The sequence below is a fragment of the Pongo pygmaeus genome, chromosome 6 (genome assembly GCF_028885625.2).
Source record: "Pongo pygmaeus isolate AG05252 chromosome 6, NHGRI_mPonPyg2-v2.0_pri, whole genome shotgun sequence".
In the NCBI taxonomy this organism is placed as follows: Eukaryota; Metazoa; Chordata; class Mammalia; order Primates; family Hominidae; genus Pongo; species Pongo pygmaeus.
The window spans coordinates 90314007-90337722 of NC_072379.2; the positions used below are offsets into that span (position 1 = coordinate 90314007).

A 23716-nucleotide genomic window follows, 5' to 3' on the forward strand; every position below is an offset into this window, starting at 1 on the left:
ACATTTTGTCTTAATGTCTACATACTACCAACATTTTTCTAAAAGGCTTGTACTTACAGCTGATCTTGAAGCTCCACAATTATATATTCTAATTGTTCCTTCTCCAGTTTATGAGCCAGATCAGAATCTTCAATCCTTTGTAGTAGTATTTTATTCTGGGAGACAGATTCAGATAGTTGGTTCTCTCGAAGTCGTAAGAGTTCTTCAAGGTAACCCTGGAAATCCAGTATCATCAAGATATACCAACTGCAAAATTCTAATACATATCCTGAAGATAAATGCTGAGTAGCTTAAATGCTATTCCTATTTATATTGTAATGAAACAATTTCAAAGCATTACTGATAAATTAGTAAAAAATTTGTCTTAATTGAATATAAAAATTTAACATATATTCTCCATTATTTAAAACTCTAAAGTTTGAGAAACTGTAATTTAAGGCAAAACTTAGTTAAAACATGGTAATTTCTAAGCTTCACAACAATTGCATGACTCCTAGCTTCAAAATACAGACCTAAAAACAGAATGACCAATTAGAAAGTTGCTTCTTTGTGATTATTTTTCAAAAACACATAGACATTAACATTTTAGCATTAATATATTAGTGAGAGGTAGTATAATGTTTTGGTTAGGCCTGCCGGCCTAGTGTCATATTCCAGTTTTACCACTTATCAGCTATGTGTCCTTGGGCAAGTTACTTAAGCTCTCTGTGCCACAGTTTCACCATCTAAAAAAGTAGGACCCATCAGAGTACCCTAGTTGGAAGGAATAAATGAATCAATACAGATAAATTGCTTAGAACGGTGTCTGGTACACTGCATACAATGTATAATTACTAGCTATTATTATTAGTAAACACGTAATAGATATAAGACTTCTTGGAATGATCTCTTAACCTTTTACTCTTTACTTTCTCTTTGTCCTTCTGCCCTGCTTTCTGGGAAAACGTATTGAATTTATCCTCGAACCCTTTGTACTAAATTTCTGAATTCAGGAAATCATATATTTAATTTTCAAAATCTCTTTCCTGTTTTCTGATTGTTCTCTTCCCATGGCATTCTATTCTTTTTAGTTGCAATGTACTTTCAAATTCCTCTAAGGATTATTAATTAGAATCTTTTTTAAGTATTCTTCTATTACATGTTACCCTATTCATGTGTCATTAATAAACTTTCACCTGTTTTAGATTTATGATACATGTAAAGAGTAGATAATACTATTCTTCAAGAGCTTATTTTTTATATTTTTTCCTGATAATTCTCAAATGTTTGTTCTTCTACAATAAAATCTCAGAAGTTAAAGTTAATTTTTATAAATGAATATTTCATATATATACAGCTTAATATAAACAATATATATTCATAAACATTAGTAATTAAAGCATACTCACATATCCACCACCTAGATTAATCACCAATACTTTCAAAGTCAATATAATGCCTTCCTTGATTGTCTCCTCTGCAAAGGTAACAATATCCTAGATTTGTGTTTATCATCTCTTTACTTTTCTTTCCAGTTTTACTACAAATATGTGTCATCTTAAACAATACGTTGTTTAGTTTTCCTGGTTTTGTCAATATCCTTTTGAAAATGTTTTGTCTATATTGATGAACCTAGCTATAGTTCATTTGCTCTAAAAACTGTACAGTATTCGATTGTATGAATATTGCAGTTTATTCACTCTTCTGTCACTGTTCTCTCAGTGACCATTTGGATCACTTTAGGTTTTTCTTAATATAAACAATATTGCTGTGGACACACTGTTATGTCTCTTGGTACGCACATCCAAGAGTTTCGAGGAGATATATCTAGGAGTAGAATTCCTAGGATATAGGCCATGCATATCTTCACATTTACTAGATACTGCTATTGATATTGCCATTGTAGTAATTGTTCTTACTATTGGTTTTATACTAATCACATTCCCACTTGATATTATATTCATATGATCTTATGTTAGTATAAGAGTTATACTGGGGTTCATTAAATTCATTGAAAACTATTCCTTCTTTTTCTAATCTCAGGCACAGTCCATCTAAAATAGGGATCACTCCTACAGTTGTGTGCCACTTAATGATGGGGATATGTTCTGAGAAATGTGTTGCTAAGCCATTTTGCCTTTCTGTGAACATTACAGAGTGTACTTACACCAACCTATGAACATTACAGAGTCTACTACACACCTAGGCTAGATGGTATAGCCTATTGTTCCTAGGCTACAAACCTGTACAGCATGTTACTGTACTGGGTATTGTAGGCAATTGTAATATAATAGCAAGTATTTATATATCTAAACATAGAAAAGGGACAGTAAAAATATGGTATAAAAGATTTTTTTTAAAAAGGCACAACTATGTAGGCCATTACTGTGAAATGGAACTTGCAGGACTGGAAATTGCTCAGAGTGAGTCAGTGAGTGGGTAGTTAGTGAATGTAAAGGCCTACAACTACTGTACACTACCGTAGACTTTATAAACACTGTACACCTAGGCTACACTAAATTTATTTTTATAAGTTTTCTTTCTTCAGTAATAAAATTAACCTTAGCTTACTATAACATTTTTACTTTACAAACTTTTAAAAATCTTTTTGACTCTTCTGTAATAACAGTTTAAAACATACATTGTACAGCTATACAAAAATATTTTCTTTTTAACATCCTTATTCTATAAGCTTTTTTTCTATTGAAATATTTTAAAAACTTTTTAACTTTTTAAACTTTTTTGTTAAAAACGAAGTCACAAACACACACATTAGCCTAGGCCTTCACAGGGTCAGGATCATCAATATCACTGTCTTCCACCTCCACCTCTTGTCCGACTGCAATTGTCCGACTGCAAGGACTTCAGGAGCATTAACACATGGAGCGGTCATCTCCCATGATAACAATGCCTACTGCTGGACTACCTCCTAAAAGACCTGCCTGAAGCTGTTTAACATTTAACTTTTTTGTTTTTTAAGTAGAAGGAGTACATTTAAAAATAATGACTAAAAAGTATTGTATAGTAAATACGTAAACCAGTAACATAGTATTTTATTATCATTATCAAGTATTATATACTTTCGGTAATTGTATATGTTAGTTTTAAATGACTGGCAGGGCAATAGGTTTATTTACACCAGCGTCACCACAAACACATGAGTAATGCATTGTGTTACAACATCACCATGGCTACATCACTAAGTGATAGGAATTTTTCATCTCCATTATAATCTTATGGGACCACCTCACATACATGGCCCATTGTTGGCCAAAACATTATTATGTAGTACATGACTGTATTTGGTAGAGTCACCAAAACAATACATAATAGTTTTTTTGGTGGGGGATTGGAAAGATTTTAAACTACTTATTCAATTTGTTAAATGGCTATATATCTATCAGTTTTGATAAGCAGTATTTATAAAAATTCTTTGTTTTGCAAAGTATTATGATAAAATTATTAAAATATTCTCTAATAATTATTGGGAGAGTTTCTCCCATATTTATGTTGTGCTGTCTATTCTTCCATTCTTAAGATTATCTGTGCCTTAATTTTAAAAAAAAATTATTCTTGCTAGAATTTATTTCATTAATTTTTTCAAATAATTATCTCTTGGTTTTGTTAATTCTGTTTCTTTTTTACTTCACCAATATCTATTATTTTATTACTTTCCTTCTTTTTGAACTGGTTTGGTTGTTCTTTGACTACTTCTTGGATACTTATCTCTTTAATTTTCATTGTTTCTTTTCTAAATATCTAAGTATTTCTACAAGTACTATACAAGTTGTGTGACAACTTACAACTGTTAATATGCATTATTTTCATTCTCATTCATTTTAAAGTATTCTATTTCCTCAATTTTTTTGACCTATAATTTAGACAATTTTTTCTTTAATTTCATGAGTGGCATGTGGGTGGTGCTAAACTTTTTGTATTGATATCTAACTTTACTGCACTATTCACATGACCTTACATTAGTATAAAAGTTATATTAAAATGATAATATTGTATCATTTCTTTGGTATTTGTGGACATTTGTTTTGTGACCTAGTGTGCTCCATAAAAAGATTGGCCGGGTGCGGTGGCTCATGCCTATAATACCAGCACTTTGGGAGGCTGAGGTGGGCAGATCACTTGAGGTCAGGAGTTAGAGACCAGCCTAGCCAACGTCGTGAAACCCCGTCTCTACTAGAAATACAAAAATTAGCCAGGCATGGTGTCACATGCGTGTAGTCCCAGGTACTCGGAAGGCTGAGGCAGGAGATTCACTTGAACCCAGGAGGTGGAGGTTTCAGTGAGCCAAGATCGCGCCACTGCACTCCGGCCTGGGTGACAAAGCGAGACTCCGTCTCAAAAACAAAACAAAACAAAACAAACAAAAAAAACCCCACTATAGCTGTTCCATATATGCTTGAAAAGGTTATACGTTCTAATTGTTAACGTTTAATGTATTTTAGATCAGGTTTATTAATTGTGTTATCGAAGTTCACTATATCTGTTCAATCTATAAATTACTCTGTAAGACATTAAAATTTCTCATTATAATTATGGAATTACCAATTTATTCTGGATATTTAATTAATTTTTGCTTCATATTTTTCATGGATATATTGTTAAACATATGTAAGTCCAGCACTGATATATATTCTTTGTGAATGCTTACTTTTTTTTTATTTTTTTGAGATGGAGTCTCGCTCTGTTGCCCAGGCTGGAGTGCAGTGGCGCGATCTCTGCTCACTGCAAGCTCCGCCTCGCAGGTTCACGCCATTCTCCTGCCTCAGCCTCCCGAGTAGCTGGGACTACAGGTGCCCGCCACCACACCCCGCTAATTTTTTGTATTTTTAGTAGAGACAGAGTTTCACTGTGTTAGCCAGGATTGTCTCCATCTCCTGACTTCCTGATCCGCCTGCCTTGGCCTCCCAAAGTGCTGGGATTACAGGCGTGAGCCACCGGGCCCGGCTGGTGAATGCTTACTTTTTAAAAAAGGCAATGTCTTTCTTTAGTCTTAATAATGCTTTCTGCCTTAATGTCTATGTTTAATGATATTGACATAGAATTCTTTTAGTTAGTATCTGTCTAGTATATTTATCCCCCTAGTTTCAACTTTTTATGTCATTATGTGTTATGTGTCTCTCTTATCAATAGCATACAGCTAAATTTTATAATTATTTTTCAATAAATCTAAGAGTTTATCTTAACTGGCAAGTTTCTGCCATTTACTTTTATGGTGGTGTTGACTCTTCTGGTTATATGTAATTTGCATTTTGCATTCTCTTTTCACTATCCTTATTTTTTCTAATGTGCTCCCTTCTATTATATTGATTAAGCTTTCCTTATTTCTTTTCTTTCCCTCTACTAGTTGGAAAATTAAACATTCTACTTCTATTCTCTTAATTGCAACTTCTAAATGTTAATTTTGGAAACAGGCACACACATTAAAAAATGTTTCTAACCTCCTTCACTATATTACAAAGACCTCAAAAGACTAGCTCAAAAGACTACTCAAAATTCATCACTTTCTAATTATTTCACCATATTTTAACTATTATCTATGTTCTTATGGTCATTTACATCTATTTCATCTATCTTAGTAGAAATACTATGTAATGGTGTTCTACTGTGCATCTCTGACTCTTTCTGATATTTTTAGTCAGTGTTTTAGTTCTGCTCTGCTTTCATACTCCCAGTGGTGGCCTGTAGCTGGCTTGTATAGGCTCTCGAGAACTGATTGTTAAATTTCAGAAATTTCAGTCAGTTGTTAAACATTGCTGTTATTAAACATTAAATTATATAAATTTACAACTAAGTAAATTATATTAAACACAAAGGTAATAACTGCTCAAAATTCATCACTTTCTAATTATTTCACCATATTTTAACTATTATCTATGTTCTTACAGTCATTTACATCTATTTCATCTATCTTAGTAGAAATACTATGGAATGCTGTTCTACTGTGCATCTCTTCCCAATTTTGCATTCAGTGATGTCATATTGGTAGCTTTAAATTGGCCATGATGGTATTTATCCCAGAAAAATTGGCAAACACTACAAATGAGGGCTTCTGTCTCCATCTCCTCTAAAAGAGCCAGTTAAACATATTTCAGTGTACCAATGTCACCCCATATTGGTCATTATTTTTGCTATTTCATGTAATCAATGTTTCTCTGCAAATTTATTTGTTTACTCTGCCATTTTGCACCTCACTCCTACATTCTAGGTTCAATTTCTGCCTTGAATGACAGGGACCTATACCTGCTGTTTCCCTGTTGGTGTTAAAATGCAAGTTTCTAGGTTAAGGAATTATGCCTTCACACCCATCCCTGGGGCCTACAGTTCTCTAATATATGCACATATTCTTCTTGTGTTAGGTCTATGTTTCTGATCCCTAGTGAGTTCCTTTTCTTGAGAGAGTAGCTCTGAATGAATCTTTTAAAAAATTGTATTCTACTCAGCATTTTCAGATTTTTGCAATGAAGATACTTTCAGATTATCTTAGTCTGAATTCTTGCTGGTACCACAAGTCTCCTTTAATAACGCATGAAAAGTTTTCTTCATATGCATTATGCAAATGTTTATAGCTATGTAATTTGGATTTAAAAATATTTTCTAAGCAATAGCTATCTGTATAGATAAAATTATTTATATTTATAAAATTATGACAATTTCCCCATTGCATTTTTAATTTTTTGAATATTTCTATCACTAATTCCATTGGGCTTTCTTTATATATATCATCTATGAATAATGATATTAAAAGAAGAAGAAAAGAGAAAAATAGAAAATACAGTAAAAAAGTAATGGTTACAAACTCCTTAAAATAATAGAGTTTGTTTTCTTTCTGTTATATACTCCACTTTGCCTACTACAGTGCTTAACACACAAGAGCTGCTAAAATATCTAATTTTCAAAAAAACAGATGTACGTGCTTAGGCAATCACTGCATTTTCACAAACCAATCATCTTTTATAAAATGTATCATAGAAACTAAAATCTCAAATACATAAATTAAACTGCTTATTAAAATAATGGCTTGTTTTTATGTTAAAACATAAAATTGGAAACAGTAAACAAACAAAAGTATCTTCTACAGCTGCCTGATTTTTCATTAAGAGGAGGACAATTCAAAAACAGAAGAGAAGCAGCAATGGATAAATAATTTTATTCAGTTAAAAAATATTTTGGCAGTCACAGTTCAAAGGGAATAACCAGAATAAAATTAAGTGTGTTTTGATAATTTTAAAATACCTTCTGTTCCAGGGTAAGCTGATACTTTTGTTTAACTCTCTTACACTTGTTGAACCAACTGTTCTCATCCATGAGGAAAGGAGGTCCGACATTCTCTGGAGTACTGCTTTCGCTACCACTGCTTCCCAAAGTCCTTAGCTCCTCCTCATCACTGCTGATACTATCAGAACTGGGAAGATGAAAATTAAAGAAAAGTTAAAAATATGTTCCAACTTGATTCTTAAACACTTTTACATTTGCAAGCTATGGTGAACAAATTCGAAAATATTTAGTACTAAATACAGAATTACAATGATATTATAAAGATTTTAGCTTCCTGGAAAAAAAAATGGCAAGTTAGCATGGGCTGCTGACTCCCTCTCAGAAACAAACCCTAGAGATACTACAGAAGTTCAAGTGGGTTTACAGATATAAGGTATTAAGATATAAACCAAGAATGCCCAAAAGAGAGAGAAAAGATTTTCAGACAAGAGAAACAGAAACTCTAGATGCGCTGGAAACAGCCTTCTATCTGGGTTCTTTTCACTGCCCAAGGTGGATTGCTGCCTGCTCAACCTTCAATACAAGGCAGACAGACAACAGCAGTTCCAGCTAATAACAGTGGTGGATAATACAGGGTAGTGTGTCAAGATCAGCTCAGCTTTAGCAAAGAGAAGATAACAACAGGTTCAGAAGATCCAGTCACTCCTAAGCATTTCCTACTGAGGGGAACAAGGACAAGCAGAGGTAGAGCAGAGAGAACATCTATCACAATCCACATCTAAAATTCCTCAGGATATGAGTATAGAACAGAAGCAGAGCATAACGTGAAAAAAAATGGTAGAAGAGAAACTCAATAGAGATAAAAATGTGCTAAGATGATGGTCCAATTTAGAAGAAAAATATTGGTGTTAATTCATGGACACAGGGAGGGGAACATCACACACCAGGGCCTGTCGGGGGTGGGGAGCAAGGGAAGGGAGAGCATTAGGACAAATACCTAATGCATACAGGGCTTAAAACCTAGATAACGGGTTGATGGGTGCAGCAAACCACCATGGCACATGTATAACTATGTAACAAACCTGCATGTTCTGCACATGTATCCCAGAACTTAAAGTATAATAAAAAAAAGAAGAAAAATACTGGTGTTAATATACTTAAAAATAAACATGGAAAAATAAAATTTTAAATATGAGCAATTATATTAACAAATAAGAAGTAGAAGCATAAAAATAGTCTGTATTACCTTGAGAGTATTCGAAGAAACTATAATCTGTCAAATGAAGGAGCAAACAAAACAAAACAAAACAAAAAACAACCAAACCTGCCAAAGAAAATTCAAAACAAAAAAGGAGATGGCAGAAATAAACCCTAGTACAAAAGTAATCACACACAATTTTAATGAGTTAAAGTCCATAGCCAAAAGCCAGATGTTCAGGTCCAGTTAAGACAATTATATAAGGGGCTGGGCATATTGGCTCATTCCTGTAATACCAGCCCTTTGGGAGGCCAAGGTGGGCGGATCACTTGAGGCCAGAAGTTCAAGACCAGCCTGGGCAACATGGTGAAAACCTGTCTCTACTAAAAATACAAAAAAAAAAAAAAAAAAAAAGCTGGGCTTGGTGGCACATGCCTGTAATCCCAGCTACATGGGAGGCTGAGGCATAAGAATCATTTGAACCCAGGAGGTAGAGGTTGCAGTAAGCTGAGATTGTGCCACTGCACTCCAGCCTGGGTGACAGAGAAACTCCGTCTCAAAAAAAAGGGGTGGTGGTGGTTGGACAATAATGAGTTATCTATAAAATACACATGGTTTTTCTAAATATTTGGGATTTCTGATTCTTTCTATCATAATTGAAAAAAAAAAAGAGTTCATTCAAGTTTTTTCCCAAGATGGCTGACTAGATATATCAGATGCCAGTTCTCCTCAGAAAGCAGATCAAATTTATAGATGAATAATCACGGCCTGAGTGGAAAGTTGAGATAAGAGTGTCGAAACCTGTTGGAGACCATGCAGGAAACAGCTGTGAGGCAGAAAAGGAAGGCAGCAAGAGCCTGGGAGAGACTGACCATTAAAGAACTTGGAGTCCCATAGAAAGGGTAGGTAGGAGCATTTCTTTGCACCCCTCACCAATGTGACAAACTGCTGAGAAGTGAATTGTCAGAGAGCCCCTCTGCCCTTGCAAACCTGTGCAATTCTGCCAATAGTAATCTGGAAATATCCTGTGGGCAGAGCACCAGGTGGTCAGCTTGTGCAGCTGGGCTCACATTGCCCTCAAACCTGAGCTGAAGCAGTGGGTGCGATACTCGTTGTGCAACCACTGTGGGCTACTACCCTGCTCAGGGAATCTCAGCCCTTGTGTCACTGCATCACCAGATTCCCCACAAACATTTCCCACAGCCTGCTCTGAATCTGCAACCAGAGGGGACCAGCAGGACCCTGGGGAGCCACAGGATCCCTGGAGATCTAGTCCTCGGTGTGGGCCACTCCTAGGGGAGGGAGAGGTGCAGCCCACCAAAGCACTCATTGGGACAAAGGAACCAGATTGCAACTTCTCTCCTGCCTGAGAACCCCACATTTGTGACAAGATGGGTGACTGTGCCCTTCTCCTGTGCCCTGACCTACTACTGCAGATGCAGCAAAGGCTTTTCTTACTAGAGGTTGACACAGGCACACTTGGAGACATTACTATTTTCCACTAAAAGTGTGCCTATCACCTGGGCTTAAATAAAGGGTAGGACTCACCTCCCTCTCCCTACGCAGAGTGGCAGCATTCCTGCAATAGAGTATAGACTGCCAGCAGAGCTGTTTGTTTTCGGCTGGGTGAAGAGGTTTCTCCCTTGGGCTATTTTGTTGGTAGTAGACAGACAGGCATTTTCCACAAACTTCAGTTGCATTGTGGCCTAGAGATAAAGATAGTGTCTATCTAAACTGAAAGTTGCAAGCCCTGTGACAAGCATGTGACAGGGAAGCTGATTGCATGCCTACCTGCCTAGGACAAGGAGCTGATGCAGTCCTCTCAACTGCCATCCCCAGAGACCTCAGTGCATCCTATCACGAACTACCCCCGCCATATGTTGGGGCTGGTGCTATCACTTGTCATCAGCATACCCCAGGGAAAGCTGACTCTTACTCTGAAGTGCAACTTACTGAACTGGAGATTGAACTGCATCACCAAATAAAGAAACCTGAGGATAGAAGGGCATAGTGCTAGGTTATGAGATAAGTGCCCTGGGACCTACACACTCTCGCCTTGCAGAAGATAGTGAGTTGGATCATATGACCAATACATTGCTACAACAAATAGCATTTGAGAAAGCCACTGCAAAAAAAGCTATCTATAACCAAGGATGCATACAGAGTCTTGGCTTCCTGAAAGCAACTAGAAATGAAGCCAAATGATCTTAGACAATATACCTAATCTGAGGGAGTTTCCTCAGATTAGAAGGAATTAGCGTTAAGAACTCTGGCAGCACAAAAGGATAGAGTGTTTTGACATCTCCAAAGGATTACACTAGTTCTCTAGGAATAAATCCTAACCAAAATGAAAATTCTGTTATGACAGATAAAGAATTCAAAATGTAGATTATAAGGAAGTTAAATGAGATCTAAGAGAAGGTTGGGAAACAACAAAAAGAGATCAGGAAAACAATTCAGGATCTGAAAGATGAGTTAGGTAGATATTTTTAAAAACCAAACAGAACTTGAGGAAATGAAAAATTCACTGAAGGAATTTCAAAATACATTTGAAAGCTTTAACAGTAGAAAAGACCAAGCAAAAGAAAGAATTTCAGAGCTTGAAGATTGATTTTTCTAATTAACACAGTCAGAAAAAAAGAAAACAAATTTAAAAATCAACAAAGCCTTAAAGAAACATTAGATTATGTAAAGCAACCAAACCTACAACTTTTGGGCATTCTTGAGAGAGAAGACGAAAAAGTAAAATGTTTGGAAAAAACATTTGAGGGAATAATTCAGGAAAATTTTCCTGATCTTGCTAGAGATATAGCCATTCAGATACAAGAAATTCAGAGAACACCTGAAAGATACTATACAAAATCAACACCACCAAGGCATATGATCATCAGACTATCCAAGGTCAACGTGAAAGAAAAGAAATTTCCTAAAAGAAAAGAAAAGAATTTCCTATAAAGGAAATTCTATCAGATTAACAACAGACTTCTCAGAAGAAACCTTATGAGCCAGAAGAGACTGGGGGTCTTTTTTCAGCCTTCTTAGAGAAAAAAACACTAGCCAAGAATTTTATATACTGCCAAACTAAGCTTCATCAATGAAGAAGAAATAAAGTCATTCCCCAGACAAGCAAGCACTAAGGGAATTAATCACGATTAGACCAGTCCTACAAGAAATGATCAAAGGAGCTCTAAACATAAAAAAGGATGATACTCACCATCATAAGTGCGTCCAAAGCTCAGACAGCCAATAAAGCTATTACACAATTGAGATTACAAAGCAACTAGTTATCAACACTATAACAGGAACAGAACCTCACATAGCCTCACAAAGATATAGGCTGACAAGCTGGATTAAAAATAAGACCAACCATCTTCGAAGACCCACCTAACAGGTAAATACACTTACAGACTCAAAATGAAGAGTGTGAAAAAGATGTATCATGCAACAGGAAAACAAAACGATCAGGAGTAGCTATTCTTATATCACACAAAACAGACTTTAAATCAACAACAGTAAAAAAGACAAGGAAGGTCATTATATAATGATAAAGGGTTTGATTCAACAAGAAGATTTAACTGTTCTAAATATATATGTATCCAACACTGGAGCACCCAGATTCATAAAACAAATACTACTAGACATAAGAAATGATATAAGGCAATACAATAATAGTGAGGGAATTCAACACCCTACTAACAGCACTAGACAGATTACTGATGCAGAAAATTAAAAAAAATACTCTGGACTTAAATTAGACTCTAGAGCAAATGGACCTAATAGATATTTACAGAACATGCTACCCAATAACCACAGAATATATATTTTTCTCATCTGTGCAGAGAACATTCTCCAAAACTGACCATATGGTTGGCCATAAAGCAAGTCTCAATAAATTTTTAAAAACTGAAATCATATCAAATATCTTCTCAGACCACAGTGGAATAAAATTAGAAATCAATACCATGAAGAACCATCGAAATTACACAAGTATGTAGAAACTAAACAACTTGCTCCTGGAAGGCATTTGGGTAAACAAAATAAGGCAGAAATCCAACATTCTTTTTGAAACAAATGAAAAGAGACATAATATACCAAAACCTCTGGAATATGGCAAAAACAGGGCTAAGAGGAAAGTTTATAGCACTAAATGCCTACATCAAAAAGATAGAAAGATCTCAAATTAGCAACCAAATGTTACACTTCAAGGAACTAGAAAAACGAGGACAAACCATACTCAAAAGTAGCAGAAGACAGAAATAACAAATATCAGAGCAGAACTGAATGAAACTGAGACCAAAAAAAATCAACCCAAAGGATCAATTAAATGAAAAGTTGGTTTTCTGAAAGGTTAAAAAAATTAATAGACCACTAGCTAGATTAACAACGGAAAAAACAAGAGAAAATTAAAATAAGCACAATCAGAAATGATAAAGGTTACATTACAGCTGATACTGCAGAAATACAAAAGATTATCGAAGATTTTTATGAGCCTCTTTATGCATACAAACTAGAAAACCTAGAAAAAAAATTTCTGAAACCTACACTTCCCAAGATTGAACCAGGAAGAAACAGAAATCCTGAAGAGACCAATAAAAAGTAATTAAAATGAATCAGTAATTTAAAAAAATCTCCCAACAAAAAAGAGCATAGGACCAGATGAATTGGGATTTCCTACCCAAAGGAAAATAAATCATTGTAACAAAAAGACACTCTCCCTTGTATGTTTATCACAGCACTATTCACAATAGCAAATGTATGGAATCAACCTAAGTATTCATCAATAAAGTACTGAATAAAGAAAATGCGGTATATATACATGGTGGAATACTATTTAGCCATAAAGAAGAATGAAATTAATTGTCTCCTGTTTCAGCAACATGAATGGACCTGGAGGCCAATTATCCTAATTAATAGCTCAGAAACAGAAAATCAAATACTACATATTCTCACATGGGTAAACATGGACATAAAGATGGAAATAATAAGCACTAGGGACTCTAAAAGTGGGGAGACTGAGGAGGGGATAAAGGTCATATAATTACCTATTGGGTACAATGTTCACTATTTGAGAGATGGTTACACTAGAAGCCCAAAGCTCACCATTAAGCAATATATCCAAGTAACAAACCTGTACACGTACCTGCCTCAATCTAATATTTTTTCAAAAGAGCTCATTCAAGAATAAAGATATTTATTTGAGACTTAAAGTTAATTAATAGCTAATAAAGCTATTGATTTGATACTTTAAATTAAATAAGCATGTTAAATTACCAAAATAATAAAAGACTAGACCCAGTATAACTGTCAACTCAGGAAAGTGAAAATGAATGTAAGGAGCAAGTCTTATACGTGTCTTACCACAGATACTATGAAATCCTTGAAAAAATATCAATTTGGTCTTTAAATTTACATAAAGTAATCTTTGACTATTGTCTTTGTTGAATGTTGCTTAAATTAAATGTGCTAATAAAATTTTTTACACTTAAAAAGGACACAAATAAATACCAAACAGGTAAAACTGAAGAGAGAGAAAATACCAGAAAGATATGAACTAAAGAAATCAAGGTCAGAAATTATAATTTCATAGATGTAATGTTGAAAAATATCATAAACACAAAGAAAGACATTATATATTTCAACCTCTGTGATCTGTGTTTGCATCTGTTGGGCTCCTGAGTATGGCATCTACGCATGTTGCAAATTTGAAACAGATACCTCTGCCAAAAGAAAAGTCTGACCAACAAGATGTTCTTCGTCAGTGATCTAGAAAACAAACCCATAAACAAACAAATACCAAAGAATATTTGCCTGTCATACCATGGCTTTGGGTAAAACAGAAAAAAAATAATGGCTGATAATAAAGTTCCAGCTTTGAAAACACCCAAACAGAACTTTAAAAATTAAATGTATTTGACAGTAAAAATAAATGGATTGCCTAAAAATCAGATACAATTGAAGAAAGAACTTGTGAAATGGAAGATAAACAGAAAAAAGTGTAATATTTATTAAATATTTTCAAAATACTAAAAAACCCCTGCCATACAAGGACACATATCCAGCAAAATTATCTTCCTAAAAAGAGGGTGAGATAAGCATATTTTCAGAAAACTAAAACGTTAGCGATGTGCCAACAAATCCCCACTAAAACAACTTCTGATGGTTATAATATAAGAAAAAGTAAAATGACCTAATAAGGAAGGTTGTTTTGCAAGAAGGTACACAAAGAAAATGGTAAACTTATGGGTAAACCTAAACAAATATTGAGAGTATAAAACAGTAACAATTATGCCTACTTTAGAAATTTTTAAATAAATCAATGACAAATGTAAAATTTGGGACATCAAAAGCTATGTCAAAAAGGAAAAATTTAGAGGCAAAGCAATGCAAGATTCTCATTTACTTGGATGGGTGGTAAAGACATTAACCTTCAACTTTGTTAAATTTTAAATCTGCATATTAAAATTAATGGGGTATCGTAGAAGAAGAGAAGTTATGTGCATAACTTTTAAACTGGTAGAGGAATAAAATGAGGGAAAAGAGAAATTTGTAAAAGGCAAGAAAGAAGAAAGGATATAAAAGAAATGCAAAGTCATAGGATAAGTAGAAGGCAAAAAATGCAATAGTAGATATCATTCCAAATATATCAGTAAATATCTTAAGCACTTCAGTTAAAAGACAAAGCCTGCCAGAGTAGATTTTTTTAATTCCAGGTAAGTAACATTTTTAAACACATACTTAAAGACATAAGGACACAGAAAAGCTGAAAACAATGTATTTCATAAATTCTTGGTATATATTTTTTAATATATTGACATATCTGGAATCATAGTACAGCTTGTAATTGATGACATCTTACTATTGCTGTCATGCCATTTTCTTACATAATATCTCTGAATTGAAATGCATTTACAGTGGAAGGCATGATAGATTAGATGAAATACAGTTTTAAAAAGAATATACTAGAAAAATATTAAACAAAAGAAAACTAGTGGGAATCTTAATATCATACACAATGGACTTACAGTTTACAAGGAAAAAATTATCCCCAAATTCTTGGGGAGAGGATGATGTCACCAATATACCATTGGTTTTTCAAGCAGACAGTGCAAGAAAAGAAAATAAAGTCTACTTCATAGATTTTATTGAAATTCATACACATATAGATGTAAAATTCATACACATATGTATGTAAAAATTGTAAACAAAGTATTTAAAATGGAATACAACAAGGGATTAAGATAATATACTATTGTTCACAATAGGTTTATTCCAGAACGACAAGGTGATGTAAGGGCCATTAAACATTTCTATTAATGTAATTTACCACATGAACATATTAAAGGAGAAAAACTATATGAATAATTTTAATAGATGCAGAAAAAGCATGTGATACATTTACAAGACTCATTAATGATTTAAAAACAAACAAGAAACCAATTATAAGAAGTATCCCAGAGCACATTAAGAATAGAAGAAAACATTCTTAACCAAACAGAGTATTCATAACTAAAAACAAAAACAAAATACACCAGTAAAACCCAGAGCAAATACAATATTCAATGGTGAAACATCAAAAATATCTTTTAAGATCAAGCTCCAAAACAAGAATACCTAGAATTATCTTATTTATTCATTTGTATACTTATATATACCTTTATGTCTGTTTCATAAATTGTTTATGTATAGTTAAAGAACTGGGAAATACATCATGTTAACAAAGAATGGTGGGAGAAATTCTGGTCTTCTTATAGTGATAAATTGCCATGCTCCCTTTTCTCCCAGGGGATAATCTGAAAACCAAAAAGAGAACAAGAAACAAAAACACAAAGTGTATTTTTGGGGAACTGAATCATAAAATATGTGGCTTTTGTGTTTGACGTCTTTCACCTATAATGTTTTCAAGGTTTATCCATGTTGTGGTAGGTATCAGTGCTTCATCCCATTTTAAGGCTGAGTAATACTCCATTGTATGGATACATCACATTTTTAATTTATTCACCATCTGATGAACACTTGCATTGTGTCCATTTTTGGCTATTAGGAATAATGAACATTCATGTACAAGTTTCTGTTTGACCATATGTTTTCAGTTCTCTTGGGTAGAAAGAGAATTGATATCTAGGAGTAGAATTTCAGAATCACGTGGTAATTCTGTATTTAACTTAGAGAAATTATCAAACTTATTTCCACAGCAACTGCATCATTTTACATTTCCCCACCAGAAATGCAACTTCTCCACATCCTCACCAATACTTACTATGTTTTGTTGATTTTGGATATAGCTATCCCTGTGAGTATAAATGGTGTCTTACTGTGGTTTGAATTTGCATTTCCCTATCATGATGTTGAGTATCATTTCATGTGCTTCTGGGCCACTGTACATCTTCTTTGGAGAAATGTTTATTTAAGTCCTTTGCCCATTTTAAAATTGGGTTCTTTATATTTGTGTTGCCAAGTTGTAGCAGTTCTTTATGTATTATAAATACTAGAACCTGATTTTGTGTATGATTTGCAAAAATTTTCTCCCAGTCTTTGAGTCACTCTTTCATTTTTTGATGGTATCCTTTGATAATGGAAGTTTTAAATTTTGATGAAGTCCAATTTATCTATTTTTTCTTTTGTTATTTACATTTTTGGTGTCATATTAAAAAACAATTGCCTAACTCAGGGTTATGAAAAATTTACACCTATGTTTCCTTATAAGATTTTATTGTGTTAGCTCTTACATTTGGGTCTTAGATCCATTTTTGAATTAATTTTTGCATTTCATATGAGGTTAAGGTCCAAATTCACTCATTTGCATGTGGATAGTCAGTTGTCCCAGCATCATTTAGTGAAAACACTATTCTTTATCCATTGAATGGTTTTGGTACCCTTTTCAAAACTCCACTGACCATAAATGTATGGGTTTATTTCCAGAATTTTAATTTAATTCTGTTAATTTGTATGTATATCCTTGTGCTAGCAGCATATTGTTTTGATTACTGGAGCTTTGTAGCAAATTCTGAAGTTAGGATATATGAGTCCTCTGATTTTGTATTTCAAGATTGTTTTGGCTATTTAGAGTCCCTTGCGATTCCATACAAATTTTGGGATTAGCTTGTCCATTTCTACAAACAAAAAAGGATGTTGGAATATTGATAGCAACTGAATTGAATCTGCAGATCAATTCAGAAGTATTGCCATCTTAAGAATATGAAGTGTTTCAATTCATTAACAAGTATATCTTTTTATTTACTTACATCTTCTTCAATTTCCCTAAACAATGTAGCATCAATTTTTAAGTTTAAATTAATTAAAATTAAATTTAAATGAAAAATTCAGTTCCTCAGCCACACTAGTTACATCTGAAGTACTGAATGCCACATGTGGCTAATGGCTACTGTATTGGATAACACCAACTAAAGAACTAGGTATGTGTGGGCATTATAGTTATAGTTATGGTAATTGATGTTATGAATCAGTAAGTGTGAATAGGCTAAAATCACCCATTAAGAAAAAAAAAACACCTGTATCACAGAACAAAACCCAACTATAAACTGCACAAATGAAATACATCTAAAACCAAATTATTTATTTATAGTTTCTTTCAGAGCTTTGATGTAAAAAATTCAGCGATTTGAACTTTTAAATAATTTTTAAAATTTTTAATGGTTATGGGTACATAACAGGTGGGGTATATATTTATGGGGTACATACAATGTTTTGATACAGGCATTTAATATGTAATAATCACATAAGTGTAATTGAGGGTATCAATCCCCTCCCCTTAGTCTCCCAAGTAGCTAGGACTACAGGCAAGCACCACTACATTTGGCTAATTTTTATTTTTTTTTCTAGCGACAGAGTCTCACTATATTACTCAAGCTGGTCTTGAACTCCTGGCCTCAAGTGATCCCCCTGCCTCAGACTCCCAAAGTACTGGGATTACAGGCATGAGCCACCATGCCCAACCATTTGTGTCATTTCTTTGTGTTAGGAACATTCCAATTCCCCTCTTTTGGTTATTTTAAAATATACAATAAATTATTGTTGACTATAGTCATCCCGTTGGGCTATCAAATACTAGATCTTATTCATTCTAACTATGTTTTTATGCCCATTAATCATCCCGGCTTTTCCCCCTTCCCTTGCTACCCTTTCCAGGCTATGCTAACCATCATCCTATTCTCTATCTTCATGAGCTTAACTATTTTAATTTTTAGCTCCCTCGTATGAGAATATGGGAAATTTGTCTTTCTATGCCTGGCTTATTTCACATAATATAATCTCCAGGCCCATCCATGTTGTTGCAGATGATAGGATTTCATTCTTTTTTGTGGCTGAATAATATTCCATTGTGTATATATGCCACATTTTCTTTAGCCATTCATCCATCCATGGATACTTAGTATGATCCCACATCTTAGTTATTGTGAATAGTACTGCAATAAACATGAGAGTGCAGATATCTCTTTCATATACTTACTGATTTCCTTTCTTTTAGATATATACCTAGCAGTGGGATTGCTGGATCATATGGTAGTTCTTTTTTAAGTGTTTTGAGAAACCTTCATACTGTTCTCCATAGTGGTTATACTAATTTACATTCCCCCAGCAGTGTAAAAGGGTTCCCCCCTTTCTCCATACCCTTGCCAGCATTCATTATTGCCTGTCTTTTGAATAAAAGACATTTTAACTAGAGTGAGATGATATCTCATTGTAGTTTTGATTTGCATTTCTCCGTTGATTAATGACGTTGTGCACTTTTTCGCGTACCTGTTAACCATTTGTATGTCTCCTCTTGAGAAATGTCCATTCAGATCTTTTGCACACTTTTTAATTGGATTATTTGATATTTTTTTCCTATTGAGTTGTTTGAACTCTTTACATATTCTGGTTATTAATCCCTTGTCAGATGAATAGCTTGCAAATATACAAATATATTCTCCCACTCTGTGTGTTGTCTCTTCACTTTGTTGATTGCTTCCTTTACTGTGCAGAAGCTTTTCAACTTGATGGAATCCCATTTGTCCATTTTTGCTTTGGTTGCCTGTACTTTTGAGGTATTACTCAGGAAATCTTTGCTCAGGCCAATCAATGACCCGCAGTTTTTGGTAGTATTTTCAAAGTTCCAGGTGTTCGTTTTTTTTTGTTTGTTTGTTTGTTTTCTTTTGTTTTTTTGAGTCTGGGTTTTGCTTTGTTGCTCAGGCTGGAGTGCAGTGGCACAATCATGACTCACTGCAGCCTTGAACTCCTGGGCTCAAGTGATTCTCCCACCTTGGTCTTCCCAGTAGCTGGGATTACAGGTGTGCAACACCATGTCCAGCTAAGTTTCTGAAAGATTTTTGTACAGACAGCATCTCACTGTGTTGCCTAGGCTGGTCTCAAACTCCTGACTTCAAAAGATCTTCCTGCCTTGGCTTCCAAAGTGCTGAGATTAAAGGCATGAGCCACTGCACCTGGCCTCAAGTCTTAAATTTAAGTCTTTAATGCATTTTGATTTGATTTTTGTATACAGTGAGAGATTGAGGTCTACTTTCATCCTTTTGCATACGAATATCCAGTTTTTCCAGCACCATTTATTGAAGAGAGTGTACTTTCCCCAGTGCATATTCTTGACCTTTCTAGAAAATGAGTTTACTATAGATCCATGGATTTATTTCTGGATTTCTATTCTGTTCCATTGGTCTGTATGTCTATTTTTATGCTGGTATCATGCTGCTTTGGTTACTATAGCTCTATAGTATTTGCAGGTGATTTGATTCTTCCAGTTTTGTTTCTTTTTGTTCATGATAGCTTTGGCTATTCTGGGTCTTTTGTGGTTCCACATAATTTTGTATAATTTTTTCTATTTCTGTGAAGAATGTCATTGGTATTTTGACAGCAAATACATTGGATCTATAGATTGCTTGGTGTGATGGGACACTGCATTTTCCAATTAATGAAAATGAAATATCCTTTCTTTTTTTGGTATTCTCTTCAATTTCTTTCATCAGTATTTTATAATTTTCATTGTAGAGATCTTTCACTTCTTTGGTTAATTCTTAGGTATTTAATTTTATTTGTGGCTATTGTAAATGGAATTGCTTTCCTTGTTTCTTTTTCATATTGTTCACTGTTGGCATATAGAAATGCTACTGATTTTTGTACGTTGATTTTGTATCCTACAACTTTACTGAACTTGTTTATCAGTTCTAATAGTTTTTTGGTGGGTCTATTATTCAATTTATAGAAAGTAAAAATCAAGCATAACTATAGTATGTAGGAAGTAAGGTACATTCTTAGAGTAAAATAAAAAAGCAATGAAGTCACTACCAAAAATGTATTATTACAGTAACTATGTCTCAGGAGCTCGTTGGGGGTTGTGATTTTGAAGTGATAAAAGCAGGCCTTTCACAGTGCTGACTATGTTTGCTTTATCTACACTTAGAGTGGTGATTACTCAGTATACACTTCATAAATTTTTTATGCTATACATTTATGTTTTATCTATTTTTCTTTGTGAGTTGTATTTCACAATAATAATAGGTTTAAAAAGATCTAAACAGGACATCCAGTTAGAATTTTTGACAAAGCTCAATGTCATGGTCTGGGGATTGGAGGTGAGACCACAAGGAGGGAGAGGGTATTATCTAATTATTATGATTTCTTCAAACAGTGCATATCCCACACAACATATATAACATATTTCATCAATTCCAGGACAAAATCAAATAAAAGATGCACAATTACTTTATGCACCAAGAAAGGAAAAACAATGCTGACAAACTATGGCACAACATTATTTGTTAGAAATATTGAAATGTAAAACAAAGAAGTATATCTTAAAATTGATGGAATATTGTATATAGAGAATAATTATTATACTTCTCACTTATTCAAACTACTACTTTTTTAATATAAAAATTTTTCATATTTTAAGGGAGTATATATAAGTAAAATAAGCCATAACCTACCAATCTGGTCTAAATGTAATCCAAAGGCCTATAATAATCTAAATGAATTTAGGTACCTTTTATCATTGAAATTATAAATATTTTGCTATATTGGACATGAAACAATATTAGTAAGGTAAAAAACCTGACATCATCTTTATAGATAATGATTCACTTAGATTAATAAAAACTCAAATATATTCTAACTTTTTGGCCTTTTTTCCAATATTAAATTTATATAAATAAAAATATCTTAACAGGACTTTTTATGAATAAAAAAAGATTAAAGCAATTGTTCTACATGATTCCCTAAAAACAATGCCCTAAATACTAGAAAGTGAGAGCTCAGTAAAAAAACAAGAAGTAAAAGGATATCATAAAATCAAGGACTTAATACTTAATTTGGTAAAACTTACAAATACCAAAATTTTCATTAAAAAAGAAATACATCTCAGGTGTTTAATATGTATGTAACTGACTAAATCTTTACAAGTTATAATCCTGCTCTGCCCTGCCCCCATCCCAAAAAGAACTGTAAGTCTTAAAATGAAAAATAAGTCTCCTATCTCACTCTACCCTCCTCCAATTCCATTCTTACAGGACAATATTTTTTAATTTTTTTACTCTTCTTGTAAATTATCTCCATATCCTATCTTCCTGTTTAGATGCCCTTTATTTCTTTCTCTTGCCTGATTGCTCTGGCTAGGACTTCCAATACGACTTTGAATAGAAGTGGTGAGAGAGGGCAACCTTGTCTTATGCCAGTTTTCAAGGGGAATACTTCCGGATTTTGCCCATTCAGTATAATGTTGGCTGTAGGTTTGTCATAGATGGCTCTTATTATTTTGAAGAATGTTCTTTCAATATGTAGTTTATTGAGAGTTTTTAATGCAAAGGGGTGTTGAATTTTATCAAAAGCTTTTTCTGTGTCTATTGAGATAATCATTGGTTTTTGTCTTTATGTGATGAATCACATTTATTGATTATGTATGTTGAACCAACCTTGCATTGATCATGGTGGATTAGCTTTTTGATGTGCTGCTGGATTCAGTTTGCCAGTATTTTGTTGAGGATTTTTGTATTAATGTTCATCAAGGATACTGGCCTGAAGCTTTCCTTTTTTGTTCTATCTCTGCCAGGTTTTGGTATCAGGATGATGCTGGCCTCATAAAATAAGTTGGGGAGGAGTCTTTCCTCCTTAATATTTTGGAATAGTTTCATCAGAAATGATATCAGCTGGCCAGGCATGGTGGCTCATGCCTGTAATCCCAGCACTCTGGGAGGCCAAGGCAGGCGGATCACGAGGTCAGGAGTTTGAGACCAGCCTGGCCAACATGATGAAACCTCGTATCTACTAATAATACAAAAATTAGCCAGGCGTGGTGGTGTGCACTTGTAGTCCCAGCTACTCGGGAGGCTGAGGCAGGAGAATTGCTTGAACCCGGGAGGCAGAAGTTGCAGTGAGCCGAGATCATTGCACTGCACTCCAGCCTGGGTGACAGAGTAAGACTCTGTCTCAAAAAAAAAAAAAAAAAAAAAAAAGAAAAGCTATCAGCTATTCTTTGTATATCTGGTATAATTTGGCTGTGAATCCACCAGGTTCTGGGCTTTTTTTTTTTTTGGTTGGTAGGCTATTTATTACTGATTCAATTTCAGAGCTCATTATTGGTCTGTTCAGGTAATCAATTTCTTCCTGCTTAAGTCCTGGGAAAGTGTGTGTGTGTCAAAGAATTTATCTATCTCCTGTAGGTTTTCTAGTTTGCCTGCATAGAGGTATTCACAGTTATTTTTGTTTCTGTGGGGTCTATGGTAACACCCCCTTTGTCATTTCTAATTGTGTTTATTGGGATCTTCTCTCTTTTCTTCTTTATTAGTCTAGCTTGGAACCTAACTATCTTATTTTTTCAAAAAACCAACTCCTGGATTCGTTGAGGTTTTGAATTTTTTTGCGTGTGTCTTGATTTCCTTTGGTTTAGCTCTGATTTGGGTTATTGTCTTTTGCTAGCTTTGGGGTGCATTTGTTCTTGCTTCTTTAATTCTTTCCATTGTGATATTAGGTTGTTAATTTGAGATCTTTCCTACGTTTTCACGTGGACATTTAGTGGTATGAATTTCCCTCTTAACAGTGCCTTAGCTCTGTCCCACAGATTCTTGTATGTTGTATCTTTGTTCTCATTGGTTTCAAAGAACTTCATGATTTCCACCTTAATTTCATTATTTACCCAAAAGTCAATCAGGAGCATGTTGTTTAATTCCTACGTAATTTCATGGTTTTGAGTGATTTTCAGAGTCTTGACTTCTATTTTGATTGTGCTGTGGTCCAAGAGTGTGTTTGGTATGATTTTGGTTCTTTTGCATTTGTTGAGGATTGTTTTATGTCCAATTATGT

General features: G+C 34.1%; 1 protein-coding gene across 7 annotated transcripts in view; it reads right to left on the bottom strand.

Annotated features, from left to right (window-relative positions):
• The window catches only part of RUNDC3B (RUN domain containing 3B), a 214786-nt gene that overhangs the window by 67536 nt on the left and 123534 nt on the right, over positions 1-23716 (bottom strand). For all 7 annotated transcript variants that reach the window (XM_054496949.2, XM_054496952.2, XM_054496950.2 and 4 more), the window contains 2 exons: positions 7231-7399; positions 58-215 (listed from right to left, as the gene is read on the bottom strand). In XM_054496949.2, coding sequence (XP_054352924.1) covers positions 58-215; positions 7231-7399 — 327 coding nt within the window. The remainder of the gene's footprint in view (positions 1-57; positions 216-7230; positions 7400-23716) is intronic.